The sequence below is a fragment of the Charadrius vociferus genome, unplaced genomic scaffold, assembly GCF_000708025.1.
Source record: "Charadrius vociferus isolate BGI_N301 unplaced genomic scaffold, ASM70802v2 scaffold507, whole genome shotgun sequence".
Taxonomy (NCBI): domain Eukaryota; kingdom Metazoa; phylum Chordata; class Aves; order Charadriiformes; family Charadriidae; genus Charadrius; species Charadrius vociferus.
Window position 1 is genome coordinate 97,227 of NW_009649235.1, and position 18,544 is coordinate 115,770.

General features: G+C 36.2%; 1 protein-coding gene across 2 annotated transcripts in view; it reads left to right on the top strand.

Annotated features, from left to right (window-relative positions):
* Nucleotides 1-16,433, top strand: part of AP1S2 (adaptor-related protein complex 1, sigma 2 subunit) — a 32,689-nt gene extending 16,256 nt beyond the window's left edge. Inside the window, exon 4 of one of the 2 annotated variants that reach the window (XM_009889024.1) lies at nt 15,702-16,433. In XM_009889024.1, the coding sequence (XP_009887326.1) occupies nt 15,702-15,749 (48 nt within the window). In that variant the 3' untranslated portion in view covers nt 15,750-16,433. Of the gene's footprint in view, nt 1-3,912; nt 4,060-15,701 lie in introns of those variants that run through there. The other variant, XM_009889026.1, reaches the window with a different exon arrangement.
* The last annotated feature ends 2,111 nt before the right edge of the window (nt 16,434-18,544 follow it).

Sequence of the window (18,544 nt, forward strand, 5' to 3'; positions counted from 1 at the left end):
TTTTGTAAAATGCATTTCAGACTTCAGTCCCTGAAAGATGTTGGATAGGATGTAGCAGGACAGAGGTTGTAATGTAGTTAGATTTTGATCTTCTGGTGTAAGTATGAAGTGTATGCCTTGTCCATTTATATTGAAGATATTGACTCTGATATATTGTTCCAAAAAAAAAAAAGTGAGCTTGTTTATGGTGTTGATTCTAGACATCATTTAAGAACCTGGAACAAAACTATTTCTAGTTTTATGCGATAGGTAAAGTCTATGCATCAGCAGAATAAATAAGTCCAATTTGTGAATGTACATCCAGCATAATTACTTTCTTCTTGAGGCATTACATGTTTCTTAATTGTGCTCTTCAAAATGTGGGTGCTTTTTTAGTAGGTGAGGAAATGCATGCATGTGGAAATGACTTTTTGTAAGATACTTTGTGTGAGAGGTAGTTCCACCCCCGCCTCGGCATGGGAATAACAAGTTGAATTGCTTGTTCTTAAAGATTGACATAGTTTGTCACAAAACATATTACTCAAAAACAGGATAAAGCATATTGAGTCTAAGTGAAGAGGTCGGTTGCTTTTGTGTTCATTTTCCCACATCAATTGAACAGATGGTTATTTTTTGAATTAAGTAAGTCTTGTATACGTGCTTGACTACAGTTATGCTCTATAACATTGTATATATAACCTGCTTCACTTGGGAGAATTTATTTGCACCTTTTCTTAGGAAAATTTGCTTATTTGTTGTTCAGTTATGATATGGGTTATTCTTGTGGTCATAAAAACTACACTGCTTCTTAAATACAGTGTTTGCAGGATGGAGAGCAAAGAGATACTAAAGTTACAAAGTGTTTGATTGTGTGGAACTGTGTAAGCATCTTATTTCCAAACATGTCAGTTAAAAGTTCCAAGCCTTGTCATGCCATCATCTACTCTGTGTATGTTTTGTGTTAATTACTTTGCTCTTTGCAGCATTCTGTTTAAGTAAAAAGTGACTTAAAATATATATAGAACTGCATTTCTGACTTCACATATGTTTATTACTATCTTGCTTGTCATTGACTGTACTATAGGCTATTGAGTTCATAAAATCTCTGATAAAACCTGCCAACAGTTTTTTAAGAAGTCACCATAGCTTCATAAATGCCTAATATAAATTCAGCTGGACTTTAGATGGAATGAACTCTAAGAATACACATAATCAGGAATCACAGGAACATCACTTCTCTTTGGAACAAACTCTTAAGACAACTAGTTGTAAATTTAATAGTAGCAGACAGGTCTGTAAACCTTGGTATCAGAGGTGTTTCCATATTTTTAATAGATATTTTTGAACTGTCCTCCTGGCACTGTGGAGTAGGGTTTCCTGCAAATACTTAACAAATCATACTCTTCTGTTTAAAGCAATAGGAGTTGGTCCAGAAAATTAATAGTAGAACCCGTGTCTCTGTTTTTATCCCAGGTAGGAGTGGGAGGAGGGGAAGTTAACCTTTTCAGATTTGAATGTCTTCTTGAAAAAGTGGCATTGAGTATTCAGGAAGTGACCATATCATACTTCACCCCCCCTCTCATTCTCAGACTGCTTTTTTTCTGATAACTTAAATATTTTACTGGTTTGTGTATGAGTGTTTTGATTCTTTTTTGAAAAATGCAGTTCAGTATCTTAAAGTTCTTTGTCAAGTTTCTTGCTTTTCTGGATGCGTCATGATGCTTAGGATTTATCGTAAATTTGCAGGCTGTGGTTTCTAAATGCTTTAGACATCTAGTTGTCTTTCCAGAAACATGTTGTGAGATCTTAATCTATCCTTGGCTTTATGAATTGAAAATGATAGGAAGCAGTATGCTTTTCACCTGAGCAGCTTTTATGCAGGCCTTTAAAATACCATTTTAGTAAATCTGTCTCCATAATAGTCTCTTTTTTTCCTGACTGCTTTGTTTAGTATGTATGCATGTAAGATGTGAATAGTCTTAATCTATTAAATAAATCAAAATGCTGATTAGAAGTTCTTAAGAATCAACAAGTTGGGAGGAAGGAGTCTTCCATATATATATTAAGTATACATTCAGTCAGTTTTGCACATTGAACCATTAGGAAGTTTCAATTATAAGTAAGACAGATTAGTATACATGGAGTCCTTGCTGTCTGGTAACTATTAATTTCTGATGTGAATTCCAATACTAATCAACAACATCCACTTCGCAAAACTACCTTTGAAGTTGATTATTCATTGATAGAAGCAATCCTTGTAGAACTGTTGAGGGTGTAGTAAAGGTACACTGAACTCACCATAGATTATAATTCTGTTAAGGGTATATTTATTATCTGTATACTGAACTGATAGATTTTTCTCCAGAGATATTCTTCTGTTGCTGGCTGTAGAAGCACTGCGTCAGGGTGATTCGATGAAAATTTTAGCACTGCTGCATATGCCATAGCTGTTCTCAGAAACTTAGTCATGTGCTTTTGGTCAATAAACATAGTAAATTCAATGAACAATTGCAGAAGACTGCTTGACAGTAAGGAGTGTCTTATCTTCAAAATTAGATGCTCTTTCTGAATGAGTACATTAATCTGCATTTTAATAGAACATGTTCCCTGAATCTGGCAGGATGCTGAAAAGAGCAATGTTAGCGTTTGAACCTTGAGATAGTGAGGAGGAAATTCCATTTTCACTGTGGTGTCTGAGAATTGTCCGAGATTGTGTTGTGTTGCAGTGCTACTACCCTTTCCTAAAATTCTCACTACCTGTGAATATAGTCTTAGAGTGCCACAGAATAGTAGGTGAAAAGAATATGAATGCCCCCAGGAGGCATCCCATTGTGTTTGGTTTTTAGATTCTCATTTCTTTGTGGTCTTATCTGTGTGTTGTAAAGATGTCAGGCACATTGCTGGTATGTGTTTTGGGGCTTTTATTTATTATTTTTAAGGGAGAAGCTATGTTTTTTGCTACCAAGCTGTCTAGCAACAGTAGTAGTTCTGGTGGTAGATATCAAGGTACACTGAAAGTGTATATATTTTAAATCTTATGCTGAAAATTTGATTTTAAAAAGACAAAAAAAAAGAAGTCTGAGACTTTCACAATTTCATTTGTTTGCAATTCTTTGAGAAATCTAAGTATGTTTGATTAACAGATGGATTAAAGTGAAAATGTTCAACTTTTGCTCCGAGCATTACTACATGAAAGTGACTGGCTTATCACATACTGCTCAGCAAGTGACAATGATGACTTAATAGTAAATACGATTACATAGCTCTAGAATTAAATTATTTAAATTACTTCAGGGATGATAGGTAAATAAGTTGAATGAAACTCCTATTTCCCTTCATGGAATAAGTCTTGCTTTAATATCAGTGTTAGTAATAATACTGTGTGAAACTTAGTCACTGAATTAAATATATGTAAGTTCTGTAGCATCCTGTTCTGTTACATTCTCAATCTGTTATAATAATGAACAACTGATCTTAAGTTCTCTTAAAAAAAACACAACAACTTTAAATTAGTATTCCTTCAAGCACAGGTGAAGCTTTATAAACAACTCTCTAGAAATTATTCTTTTAATGTACTAATATCCTTTTTCTTATTAATAAATGAAAAATAAACTTAAGAGGTTTTTTAATGCAGCTACTTGGAGTCTTTGAACAGATGTTTTTTACTGAGGCATTTCTGGTTTTTGCTTTCTTATCAGTGGACTTTTAGTGGGACCTAATAAAATTGTATTGACTTAAAGAATAACAATAGCTGAAATTTGAGTGAAATAACTGAATTTACCTTTGTGTATAGTTTAGAATATTTTCTAACTTTTGTTTTAAATGGAAATAAGCTGTAAATAATTGTGTGGTGTTGGGGTTTTTGTTTCATTTGTTTTTTAATGAAGTAGTTGGTATTATATTTTCACTGCTGCTTGATTTTTGTGTTTGTAGAGCCAGAATGAAGACTGGGGAGGTTTGTCTGAGGATATCTTATGATTAAGAGCAATCTAAGGCATTAGCCCTTTTGACCCCCATCTAAATGATTGGTAACTACCAAGTTTACCATTTTGGTGGCATGGATTAAATGGGTGCTATGCAAAGACTGCTGCACGTGTAATTAAGTCCTTGCAAGGGTAAACAGAAAATGGGTGATGGGCTTAACTTTCTGCAACACTTGCATGATGGTCTTTGAAGAGTGCTTTGAGTGTTCCCTGTTATTTTCCTTTTTTGTACTAACCGCATCAACTTGAAGTGTCTGACTTCTACTAGCTTTCTTTGGTGTTGATAATTAAGTGGGATAATGCAAGTTAGAGAAATGGATACCAAAACTAATAACTAAACAGATGTTTGGCTTTGTTTACTTACAATCAACACATGTAAACGTGTATTTACTGGAAAATGAGCTGTTTACATCTGCTATGCAAAGAAAATCGGCCCTAAAAAGACTGGGTGCTGCTGCAATTGACTATATATCAAGTGCCGGATGCTGCATGACAGAACAAAGCTTATTTGCATATATAGTGCATTGCAACATATTTTTGTCCAAAGCATAAGTGGAATACGTTGTGGCAGTTCTACTAATAAAGGTAAGATTTTATTTTTCATAAGGCAAGTTTAAAACACATGAAAATGATTTGCTGGAGAAAACTTGAATTAGTCTGCTGCTTATTTGATATCATGATGAACAAGTAATTTGGTAAACAAATTGGCTTTTGTAATGTAGAACTGCAGTAATAGATCTAATTTCATATGCAGCTTTATAAATATCAGGATTTAGTTTCCAGACAAAGCAAAATTATTATATTAGACAAAAGTATTTTGTAACGTGTTCAAAATAAAATTCACTGTTGGTGTATGGGTATTTTTACCATTTAAAAGTTACCTAGTGTATGACACAGCTGTTGATCTTTGAGGAATGGGGAGTAGCCAATAACCTGCTTGTGTATTATATTAGACCTGTAGAATTATGGCAGCCAACAAGTCATTTAGTTCAAAATAGAATTTCTTACATGAGTCGGGACATACTCTAAAACAATAAGAAAACCTAAATGCTCAAGCTTGAATTTTTCCACAGTTTTTTTTTCCCATATTTTTTGCTTTTTCTCTCCTCTTCGTAATAAGTTCATGTATGAAGAGTGTGATTCTCATGGTGAGGTTAGTATTAATACTTTGACTGCAAAAATTTCCTTGTGATTAAAACTTTAAAAATATTTATAGTGTTTGGGACCTATGCTAAGCATAGAGCTTTTACTTAGGAGTCTTAGTCTTTTTTGTTGTCTTCTGGAACATGCAAGCTTACACTTAGAGAATTCTGTGGGACTCCAGTTTACTTGTCTACAATGTGTCCCTAATGAATTCTATGTATGGGCACAGTTTTAGTTGAAGAAACGTGCTTTGTCCTCATTAATTTAAATAGTGGCATTATCAGATGCCCATGGGATGCCCCTTCTTGTCCAGTACTGTTTCCTGGAAGGAGTGAAGGAATGGTCACTGTGTACAGAGCTTAATTTCCTTCACTGTCATTACTCCACAGAATATGGAGAAATGGGGATGGCATCTGCTGGGGTGAGTGGAAAGGGACAGGTAGATGGTTGCTCCTAATAAGAGATGGGGATGGTTTGCCTGCTGAAAGGAACTGCAGCTTGTATATAGGAATGAAGAGCAGCTGTGGTAAAGAAAGATCACCTGAGGTAAAGAAGATTGGCTTTGGGCAAGGGGAGGCATTTGATTCAAATAGCTTCTGTGCTGGGATTAACCTGATACTTAACTAATAGGTTATACATCTTCAAGTTAGTTAATCTGGGTTACCCTGTCAAGCATAAACAAGCACTGAAGAAGTAGAATTCTTTTTTTTGAGTGCTGTTTCAGTGAGATTTGCTTGTAAACTAGGGTGTTGAGTTCTACATGTGCTGTGTGGCAGGTGTAATAAGCCACATATTTAGAAGTAGTCAATTCCATACACAATTTGGTTAAATTTAAGGTAAGCCTTGTATAATGTTGAAAAACCTAAGTGGTATACAACTAGAAAGGGTGAAATCTTTTTATTGTACACTCAAGTTCTACCGTATAGAACTTATGTTTTCTATCAAGAGCAGTTTACAGGTGGTAAAGTCATGGTCTTGAGTCAGAGCGCAGTTTTCTCATCACCTAAAACCATACTGACAGTGACTCTTGTTGAGATGGCCAGATCCATTCAGGCAGCCACTTTTGTGATGACACTTGTGTTAACTCACTTGCCATGCGATTATGTGGCTCCTAGCGTGTTAGCTAAAACCTAAGCATATCCAGGGGAGCATGAGGGAAGTGCCAGAAGGAGGAAAAGAGTGGCATTGAAAAGGGAAGTAAAAGGCAGCTGCCTTTGGTGGCAGCCATGACTTTTGCTAAAGCTAATGGTGTAACTTAAATTATGTTTTATTTTTAAAAATTCCTGGTGTATCTAAGTGTTTTTAAAAGCCAGTGTTCCCCATGTATTTTGTCTTGACTCATGTCTATTGTGAATCCCTAAGTCAGCAGGCATAGTTAGGTAAATTCTAATTTACTTGTCTTATGCTGCACCCCTGCTGTTGGCCTGAGTCATAAAAGTGTGGCAAGGAGCTTCAGCATCAGTATTGATTCACAGAATTTTCAGCTGTCCTTCCCCTCCCTCTTACCTTTGTGCCAGAGAAACTATTTATATGACCATTCTAGAACTGGATTTCAGATCTATTTAAACTGATCCAATTCAAATTGTTTGTTTCTAAAAATATATAGTCAGCAGTTTTTTCTTTTCCATGTTTACAACTTGGCCCTGCAAACATCTGTCCAAACAACTATAAGATGGCAAAGTGCAGCAAGAACAGGAAGAAAGAGGAATGCTTAAATGCCATTGCCATGGAAGCTGAATGATATTGGACGTGACGTGGCTTGTTACAGCAGTATATCCTGGTCATCTCTTCAAAGATGCAGCCCTGCAGTTTAAGAAATGGTCCCTTAAGCAAAGGGGAATAAGTAATGCAAACCTGTAACTGTAGTGCTGGAAGAAAATGGAAAAAAAAACATAAATGAATCCTTATGTGCATAGTTTGGCAAACTGCCAAATATACAGACACTGTGGGATTATCTGATAGAGAACTCAGTGATTTGTAATAATTTTGGCTCTAGCTTCACAATGCAAAGTATTCAGCACTAGTATTTGCTTAAAGCATTTGTGTTTTTGTGGTGGGGAAGTGGAGCCTCCAGTGGATGCTTAGCACCATCCATACCCTTAAAGATGAGACTGTCAGTTCTTTATAGCTCACTGTATAGCAACTGATTGGCAGGTATAAAGCACTGCCTCCCAGAGTGATTATCACCTCTGATCCAACAGATCAGAATAGCAACTAAGAAGCAGGAAGCAGCCGCTATTATCCAGTTATAGTACATGACATTTCCACTGATATTTTTACTACTGTTTTTGTGAGGGAGGCAGGCGGGCAGGCCACTGCTGATCTGAATATCATATCCGTGTGCTCCAGTCGGTTGAGGTGATGTTTTAGAGCCAAAATGTGTGCATATGCTAGGTTGTTTTGCTGAATAACACCTGCATGACTGTTGCTGTTGCAGACTCTATTTGACTAATTTGTACCCGTCTTGAAGATATTTTTTTTTTGTCCTCTCTGTATGGGAAGCTACACAAGATCTAGACTTGGAGTTGGCATTAATGTAGGATTGTTCTTTGGTTTTGAACAGCGTCATAGATAATATTTGTCTCTGAACATTTTCAAGACCTCATGGGTGTTTCTAGGTTCTCTGACAAAACATTTTGCTCTTCTTTGAAAGTAAAGTACAATTTTCCCAATATTGATGTAATTGGAGTTTCTGAATAGTTAGCTAACCAAAGATTGGGAAACAGATACTCTGCTATTTTGCAATACCTGAAAATGCAAGTGAAGAGCAGCAATTTCCTAAAGCAGCCTTTCATTAGAAATACTTCCTAATAAAGATTTGGAAGTAGAGTGTAAAAGTAATTGCTTCTGAAGCATTGCTAAAGAAGCGCTTGTTAAATGTTAATTTCTTCCTAATGTAAGAACTTCATGTTTATAAACAGAAACCCTGATCCCACCTCTCTCTCTTCCTGATAACCTGTTTCTGTAGATTTGTTCCCAAACTGCTGTGCACACCATGGTCCCATATCTTGTCTGTTGTTCTAGCTTGGGGTTTGTTTAGACACTGGTGGGGAAAAAAAAAAAAAGCCCAGCCTTATCAATAGGTAGCAGTTGTATTTTTTTGCCTGCAGTTTGACATGGCTTGCCTTCATAGGCTTTGTGCTGATTTTGATGGTGAAGAAGTTAAAACAAAAACCTAAGCAAACTTGCCCTGAAAAGAAGGCGTGCCAAGTATTCATGAAATCTATGTCACTGCTGTGTGATGTTGCCAGTAAAATGGCAACACTGCAAAACACTGAATTTGAGTCAGTTTAGTGTAGGCATAAATAATTTCTTGTCTCTCTCTTGCCTGAGGACATAGATTTTCTTGTCCACTACAGACATAAAATAGCTTAAATTGCAGCAAGAAAATAATTTCAAAGTAGATATTAGGCAAATTTTCCAGTGGTGATAATGAATCATTTAAGTAGATTGCCTGGGGAGCATTAAAAGTTTCCATCACTGGATGCCTTTAACAGATTAAATGTCTCTCAGGAATGTTCCAGGTATGCTGTTTGGGGGACCAGATTAAATGAAGTCCCTTCTAATTTTAGTTTGATTAAGATTTTTAATTAGGTTGGGTCATGACAAAGTTGGCTGAGAAAAATGTCAGTTGGGTTGGGCTAAGTAAATAGTTCTGTTGACTCAAATCAACTCTACCATTTTTCTAATTTAAAAATCTCTGATGACTCGGGCCGAAAATTTCAGAGAGTATTATTAGCTTTTTAAAATGAGTTGTAAACACAGATGTGAGTCTGAAAAAGATGGATTCTAGTATCTTCAAAACATTGTGGAAGTGCAATGTGCAGCTTGTAGAGCTATTACTGCTTTGGCAAAGCTAGGATCTAAGACTTGTGTTAAAGTCAGATAAACAATTTATATCCAGATTTTTAAGTGATGATTTTTCAGAGGTAGTATTTCACGTTAGTTTGCCAGTGTATTGTGCTGTGAGGATACCATTGCTTCTTCCCTAGCTGCTAGATCAACTCATTTGTAAACTCGTTAGATCCAGATAGCTGGCTATCTTAAGCACATGCTTCACAGGCTCAGATATTGTCTGATGTCTGCAGAGTCCCACAGAATGAAGGCAAAGTAGTCTACATACTCGTTGTAGAAGTTGACATCTGTTCTTTCCCCCAAATTGTCTTTTCTAGTATTCAGACCATCAGGCTAACTGCTCTAGAGACAATGTGGCAAAGAACTCAGTAAAGAAATTAACAAATCATAGTTGGAGCTTGTGAGATAGAATTAGCTTGGAGCTAGTTCTGTGACGGCAAATAATTTGTCAAAACTTTATTTTCCTTTCTGTTTTTTGTCAGGCTGCCCACAGTGCCAGACCCTCTGTGTGTGATGGTGTCAGACAACCTCTGTGGGGTAGAGAGGTCTCACTGAAACTGCAGCGTTTTCCATCTCTCAATATTGCTGTGTTATCACTCCATATCTCTGTTACTGTTGTCTTATATTTAATCTTTTAGATTCACCTCTACAATGTCAGTTTATTGCTAGTCTAGTTGAAAGTGGTGTTTACATGTTCTGTAAGCTAAAAAGTCGCCAGGAGTGAAATAACCACCTTCTTGCTATTGTAATCTGCCAATCTACCTTGCCTTATCAGTAGATAATAAGTTTCTGTTAAGATGAGACACTAATCCCGTAACAGTAATTTGAGTCAATCATCTAATTTTGTGTACCGGGATTTTTCGCATCAAAGACAGCTAATTCTTCAAGTTTTAAACCATTGAAAATATGAACAGGGTGGGGAATACCACAAGGGTGTTGGGGAGAGTAGAAATTTGAAAAGTACTGAAAGATGACAATTAGATAAACATGAAAGGAATGCTTCCGTGTTCTCACTTGTTTATATCAGTTGTGTAAAAGGGAACATGGGCAGCGCTTCCAGGCCAAAGAGTGTGCTAAAGAACGCGTGCAGCCTGGGGTAATCTTTGAACATGATAGTGAACGGTAATCAACCAAATAAGAGTGCTAGAAAATGAACTGCTCTCATTCTTCTTTCTGTCCAGAGAGCTATTGTAAAATTAAAGAGAAATCTGTTAGGAGATTTGACAAGCATTTCAGTGAAGACACCGACTTTGATGGCTCCAGGTTTCCAAGGGTGAAACACTGGAAGACATGAGTTGTTTTTTCAAGGAGGAGGACAATCAGTCACATGTGTGCATGTATGTTCCAAGTAAAAACTGAAACTATGAAACCGTAAAAATTGGGCATTTGAGATTGTTAGAATATGAGTGTTTTTCAGTTGTCTTCGTGTATCAATATCATGCCGGCAGTGTAAGATAAAGCAGAAGTTTCCCATAAGTGTATCTCTGGGATCTTTTTTTTTTTTTTGTCTGTGAAGAACTGGAGAACTGTCTCCGGCAGTTCTAGAGTTAGTATTTTCATTTTAGTCAAAACTCCTACTCCTTTGGGCTGGTACTGTATACTACCATCGTGCGATTCCTTTTCAAGTTAGGAATATGCCTCAGCATTTTGTTTTGAATATAGGCTGACACTTGACTTAATCAGTAAGAGAGGTTTCAAGAGTTACAATTGACATTTGTAATTCTCTATTATATACCAAATTCTTTTGACTTCTACCAAAATCCCAGCAGACTTCGTACAACTTACTCGCAACTGTCACTGAGATATAGGTGCTATTGTTTTGAGAACTGCTGGATTTGTAGTTGGCTTATTCAGAATGATTTTAACTACTATGCAATGATGTTTTGATTACTGATGCTGAAAAACAGTGTAAGTCCTGTAAAGCTTCTAGGTTATTTTTTTGTGTGCTTTTTTGTAATTGGAGATTACACTTTTAAAAATATACAAATATTCACATGTGTGAATAAACTGAGATGGCACAGAGGTAATTGTTAGGTTTGGAAATCATGGGAACTTTCTCAGTTCTGTTGTAAGACTTCTGTAATTTTGGGGGCTGGGATGCTAAAATTGATTGAAGATTTTAATTGGTATATCATGAAAAATGGTAACGGATACGCAGAGAGTTGTGTTTTGTGCTTTCTTTTTTGTTTTCCTCCTAGAAGATGTGTGATGGGCATGCATGGGGCTGATACTCCTAAATTGACATTAAAAATGTCCTCATCTGTCTTCAGCACACTGATTTCAATACAAAAAATTGAGTATTGCTTGCTTTCTAACTCATCTTTCAAAAAAATTGTATACTAATGTTCATGCTAATAATATAAGAGTATTAAGTTCAGCCACATAATTCAAAAGCAAAGAAAACTGCCTGCTATGAGAGGTGTCTCAGATACCTACCATTTTTTAAACAGATAAAAACCATTTTTTTTATCTTTGGCATAAAGATAATTTTTGTTGCAAGTAATGCCACTGCTGTACTACCCTGGCATGGTGCTGCTCACAACTGTGTTCCAGAGACCTGTTTTCAATGTGTGTTTATCAGAGCAGATATGGTAGGTGATGTCAAAAGTTCACTTAGCCCAGTGCCCTGTCTCTGAGAGTAGCCAATAGTTAATGTCTACCGAAGAGGCTAGGATGGAGCAAATATGTAGGGCAGCCCATCTCTGGAACAGTATCTCAGCTTCAAACAATTTTTGGCTGAGAAGAAACTCTAAGCTTACATAATACAGTAATTATGATAAAAAGTTGTCCTGTCTATTGTTGGATCCAGCATGCAAGTGTGTGTGTGTGGGGGGGTTAAATGATGGTTCTCCCTGCCTCCCTCCCCACCCTGCCCCGGAGGTCTAGATTAGTTAAAAAAAAAAAAAAAACAGTATTGTATTTCTGTATCAAATATCTTTTTCATGTCAGAGATACAATAGTGAGATAGTGTTGTTTTCTTGCATATCTGTCCACCTTTCTATTATGTATAAGAATATGTACATTTCTCTTGTAGCCACGTCATGAATACTTTAATGTCCCAGTGTACTAAATGGCTTCATTCATCATGCATGCAGAATTTCAGAGGAGATAGACCTGTGACTTACTCATGACAGAACATTATCATCAGCTTGGTGAATCCAGTCATCTTGAATCTAATAGAATACCACAACCATTTTCTGCTGTTGTACTTTCCTCTTCCCCTTCTGTTTTACAGTGTTGTCTCTTCACATGTCTCATTTCAACAAAACTTGTGCTTGTTGGCATATGGTTTAACTTTTTTATTGTGTGTAAGCTTGAAGTCTTATGCTTAAAAGTTCTGTAGAATTTTCTGAGCTAAACATCTATATATACTGCAACACCTGTACTGTAACATTACTTGACCTGTGTTTATCTTTCAAACAAGTTGTGGTGGTATTTAAACATACTCTTAAAATCTGTAGATGAAGTTAATATTTACAGAGAAACTAGTGAAGGAGTAATAGTATGTGAAATGTGTATACACACAAGTATTAAATGATGTTACACACAATTCTACACAGAGCTTGCATCTTAAAGATGCACATACCAGTATTTTCTGAGACTGGCACGGTAGTGTGGCTTACCTTATAAAGATGAGGAAGGCAGAATTGATCAGAGCAAAAAGAATGACTTATGTAAATCCAAACTGACATTTGTATTTAAATGTTCAAAACACTCTTGTGAGTAGTTGAACAATTGCTGCTACTGGAGGAGAGAACAAGTTCATTGCTTTACAAGTGGTTAGAGTTGGAAAGATTTTTTTTAAAGTCCATTAACAGCATACTTGAAATGTGTCTCCTTCAATTGGCGTTTCCAGTTTTAAGTGCAGGCTACCTTGTATATCAGAAAACTGCCACAAGGATGAATATGATAAATACCTTTCAATTAAAGTGTGGGCAGAGTGAGAGGGCATGTATCGCATCCTCTGTTTGCCTAGTAGAAGAGCGTAATTTGTAACCTAAAAACAATGCTGTTTTTGAAAAATGCTTATATGTAATTAGCAAGGAGGTGGTTACTGAGATTAACCACAGCTAGTTCCACGTACTATATGTGGTAATGCACTACCGATCAAATGTTAAACTGACATAAAAATGGGAGATTTAGGGGATCAGACAAAAGATTTGGATTGGACTTGCAGCATTCTGAAATCTTAGAAAACAAGATCATAGGAGTGGTTTTCCATTTCCAAGTTTGCCTTTTTTTTCTGTAAGACATTAACAATGTGTTTGAATGTCTGGTTAATGCTGCTTTAGCCTGCATTATTTCATGCCTGTTGGCTTAAAATGCTGTGCATTGAGCTGTAATGAGATGCTGTTTTTCTTGTTATCTGTATACAGCTGCTTGCTTCTAAGTGACTAGGTAATGAATTAGCTTTCCCGGCATGTTTGAAATAAAGTATTGCATGCACTTTTGTCTCATGTGAATGACTTTTTCTTTTTTTTCTTCCCCTCATCTGTGTTCTGATGTATTTCAAATTTGCATTGTTTGCCTTGGGTGATTCTGAGCTGCAGGTAGTGTATAATAGTGCAGAATGTTTTCCATAACAATTGGGTAAAATGTTTGACACTTCCTAAAACAAATAATGTGAACAGAACATAATATAATTCTATTTGTTTCTTAAAAGTCGTTATTGATGAAATTATTCCTCTAGTAAACCACATTAGCCTTTAGGTGTTTCTTTTTGAGTTTATATTGCTGATGTGCACATACGAAGGCATGTCTGCCTCAAGGTTACTCCTATAGTATTAAAACATTGAGATTTTACTGAGTTTTACTGGTGAGGTATCTGGACAAGTAGCCAATGTCCTTGAAGTACATTGCTTTAAATTCATTGTTAGCCAATGACCTTGATTTACTTGAAGAAATTTAATCTTTATTTAAGAATATGCCTGTTAAAAATTACCTACAGCTTTTAATTGGCAGTGGAGACGATAATACTAAACTGCTCTAAAGATAGTAGCAGCAGTGAACTGTATTTCTTCATAGCTATTGAGCAACTTTTTTTGAGGTAATTTAGTAAATATCCTGTTTCACTACTGAGTAACTGTAAGTGTCCATTGCTGTACGATCAATTTAAAACTGTGAAAAGTTGTTTTATTACAAATATTTTCAAGACCCTGAAACACTTGAGAAGTTATATTCTCTTAGAATACTCAAAGTTCTGCTGCTATAGTTAAAAATATAGGAATTTTTGAGTAAAATGCTCTAAGTTGATGGATAGGGGAGACACACGTCCTCTAAAATGAATGCAACAAAGTAATCTGGGAGTATAATATGACAGGTTATATTAAAAATGCTACATAGCCTTGTCTTCAATCAGTGTCTCCTTTGGGGGGATTTGTGTTAAAATACACACACAAAACTTTAACCCTGCTGTCCTGTCTGGCTTTGTCAAGGGCACTGCAGTTCTAAAAATATTAAAATACTGCATCAGTGAGGAAAAAAAACAACTATAATACAATGAGTATCTTGTTTCCAGTTTTAACTTGCCTGTTTCTTGCAATTTCTTATTTGCTGCTGGATTTTGGAAGCCATCTTGAAGTGCTCAGAGATAGCCTGTTTCAAGCACTGACTTACCTTCAAATGCAGTTGCCTTTTAAATATCATAGCTTATTCCTTCATTACTAGGGCACCTTATACATGAACTGATCATTTTGTGCTATGTAGTCAAGGTTGGTAGAGACAATGTTCTGGTGTTATTTGCAAGATTTAAGGCATTTAATTATGTATTTTACTGACATGTTTTTAATAAGTATTTAGAAAGCAGTTGAAAAATAATTTGTTTGCTGCCTTAACTATTATCTGCTTTTTTTTCTGCTTCATGACATGTCTTGTTTTAGGATGCTAAAGTAAGTTTATTCATACTCTGGATACTAAACCAATTTATGTTTCCATAAGGACACAGTATCCCTTTTTATTTACTGTGATATTGTTAATAATTATGGAAAAGGACAGCCTAATGCTTCTAATTAAACTACTGTTTCTTTTCAGATGCTATAGGAATAATGAATACAAAACTGATGATAACCCTTTGGAATTTTGTATTAAACAAATTGCTTTGAATCTAAACAAAGCTTTTTAAGATTAGACCTAACCTAAAACTTTATGCCTGGTGTGGAATGATATAATTCCGATCCTGGTAATTCCTCCACTTCTGTAGGGGTCAATTTATTGACACCAGGTGTACGAAGGTACCTTGACCTGGTTTTATGAACTGAGCATGGGGCTGGTGAAAAAAATCTGGACTCTATAAGAGCTTAAGGGATACTGTATCTTAGTTGCATCAGTCATTTCATTCATCCATTTATTCATTCTTCCCTAACAGATTTTTAAGACCCACAAAACACTTCACCACAAAAGTCACTGACTCCATTACAAGATGCTTCCCCATCCCTCCCCAATTCATATATCTGTTACTGGGTTGTGATTTCTTCCCTGCTGGTATATCTGAATTGCTTTATTTTTATTGCGCTTAAGGGCAATAAAATCTACCAGCTATTCCTGTGAACCATGACAATCTAATTAACAGCTCTTTGAGAAGTGCAGCTAATACCATGTTTGCAAACTGTATTACTTTTATATTTTCATGTCTTTTCAGCTTTTCTTTTTTTAATTAAGCATCTTTCATACTAACTCATGTATGGTACTGTTCAATAGAAGCACAGGGTCCATTTACCGCTGTCTCACATTTTCCTTCCATAGGAAGCAGAGACCCCACGTAGTGTACTTGAAGAAATTGGATTGACATAAATCTTCACTGCAGCTGATGACATCTCAGTGTTTCATACTGTAAATGTTCACTGCCTTCATTGTAATGTTTAGCTAATGGTGTAAGATGCTGTTTGTCAGTATTACTGTTTTGCTAAGCTGCTTCATTCAGGCCTACAAGAAAAATATTCTTTTGAAAAGGGAACAAGAAACTAAAGTCCAAAAATCATAAATGAAAAGGAATTTGATATAAATTGACTCAGTGTCTCCCTTCACTGCGTTTATAGGAAGATTGCATTTGACTTCAATAAGTGTACTGTTTTTTATAAGCAAACTTAACTTCAGGAAATAAATATCATTATGACATAGCATATCTAAATGAACTACATGGACAAGTCCAAATAGAAAATGTTATGGTGTAGAAATTGTGTTTATACAACCAAAGACTTTTGTTCATCTACATTTTAGCCAACACTTGTGATAATTCTGCTTATTTCAGTTGATGCATAAAGATTGGAAATACCTGTTTACTACTGAATTTGTCATTATACCAAAGAATCCTGTTAGGATCTGCATATCAAACTGGTAAAAACTGTTAAGGTGATACTGCTTTTGCAAGAAAGCTGCAAACTGATCAATTTACTAGAAATGAAGGTGTATTTAAGTGTAGCTACCTTAAGCAAAACTGTGCAAGTTATACTAAAAAGGGAATGTGTGTAGTAAAAAAAAAAAAAAAATAAAAATCATTCCAAATAAGGAAACTGGTTTTAGATCTGATATTAGCTTACTCTTACCATAAACACAAGAAAGGAGTCTTACCATAAACACAAGAAAGGAGGTAGGCTTTCTGACTGTATCAAGAGGTGCATAATGAAAATTGGATACTTTTGAAGATGGGGGAAAAAATGAGCTTTACAAAAGGGACTTTTTATTATTTTCTTTCAAACTCTACAAATTAATTTGTATTTGTTGGTGTTTTATAGTTATGCTTTAATCGGTGTATAGGTACCTTTAAAAAAAACACACAGTAAGTGTCAATGTCATTTTAACTGCTTTTCTTGACTTGCACACGTGACACATCCCTTATGAAACTCCTCCGTGATATACAGTTTAACCAACTAATTTGCAGTGAGGGCTTTTAAATATTAGATTTGTATACTAGATTCACTGCAAATCGTGTAAAGTGATATCAAGTAGTGTTTTGACACTTGTAGCAGACTTTCAGTAATTATGGATGAAATCTGTTTCACTTGAGAAAATTTGATCCGTGTACGCTTTTGAGTTTTGAGGAGGCAGTGCCCCACTTTGGAGTAGCCAAGTTCTGCTGTGTCCCTGTATGGTCCCTGAGCTGGCGGGGCTGCCCCCCTCCCCTCCGGCCCCAGAACTTCACTCTAGGAGTCAACATTTCGGCTTGAGTTAGTAGTGCCACGTTTTCACAAAACTTAGCTTTGGCGTTGCTGCTGGAAGCAGTTGTGCGGTGCTAGCGCAAGCGCTTACACAGCCATCTGGAGAGCGAGACTCTGGGCTTGATGCCATCTCGGCTAAATTTAACCCCCTGGGAAAGGCTTAGTGTTGCCACTTGGAAGTCCCCGGATCCCAGATGCCAGTATAAATGCTTGTGGTGGCAGAAGGACCAGCTGGGGCAAGAGTGGAGGTCTGCATGTCTGGTGGCAGTGCCAGGGTAGAGCCTGTGAGCTCACACTGTTAGAATTTGGTGACTTGCGCCCTTTCTGGGATTTCGGCGTATCCCATTGCTAGAGACCGTTTTGAACCTAGGGCACGGAAACACAGTGGTGTGCATGTCCCCAGTGTACATCATGCAGGGATAGGTGAGGTAGAAGTGGTAGCAGAACGACCCTGTGTGTGAGATTGAAGTGGTAAAATTACTTTAAGTCAAACCTGAAGCAATTTTCTATGTATTAAAAATGTTTTTAAAGTTTACACTGTCACTTGTATGTGCTTGGCTGGAGTAAGCTTTGTTGTGATTGTGACAAATAAACTGTTTGACCTCTGTCTGTCACATTGGTTTAGTTGTAATAAATGTCCATTTTTACACCATTGCTTTGTGTTTATATGTAATTAGTTTTGGTTTTTGCAGAGGAAAGAAGAGGCTACTCAGTGCTAGCTTAAAAAAAAGGGAAATTTTATTACAGTGCTTAACCTGTTCTTCAGCACTTTATTAAAAAATGTGTGAGTATACTGTGTCCAAGATTAGTTATTTACATCCATTTAAGTTGTACAGAAAGCAATAAATTAGCAAGTTTTTGGAAGGCTTACCACATTAAACATGAAATTTATTCAAGTGAATGTTAAATCGATGCGGTAGTGCCACTTCATTTGAAAATTAAAAACAAACCACATGTTGATTGAGAGAGGGTTCTGGATAACACAAACTCGATATTCAGTTCCTTAAATGGAATTATGAGCAAGTCAATGCAACATTCACAATCCTAAGTCTCAACCAAAAATTTCTCAGATTAATCTGTTCTTCAGCTTTCTAAAAGAACTGAATTGCTTGATGTTACCAGCAAAAGCATGGGGAAAACTTGCCATTTAAAATTTTCTTAAATCTAGTATGAAACAAAATTTTGTTTCTTACATTTCCTATCTCATGGGGAAGGGGCAGGGGGAGCTAAAGAATCCATCAGAATTTCTGGATTGTTTAGGCAAGTGATTGTTGGCTTGCACGTCTTCAACTTCATCACTGAACCTTAGTCTTTAACTTGAAGAGGCCTTCCTAAACATCTGCTGTTCCTTTTGAGTCAAGGCCATGATGATGGTTCCCCTGTGGCTGCTTTTGTTAAGTTACCGTGTGCCATGGGTTATACTTGTTTGGC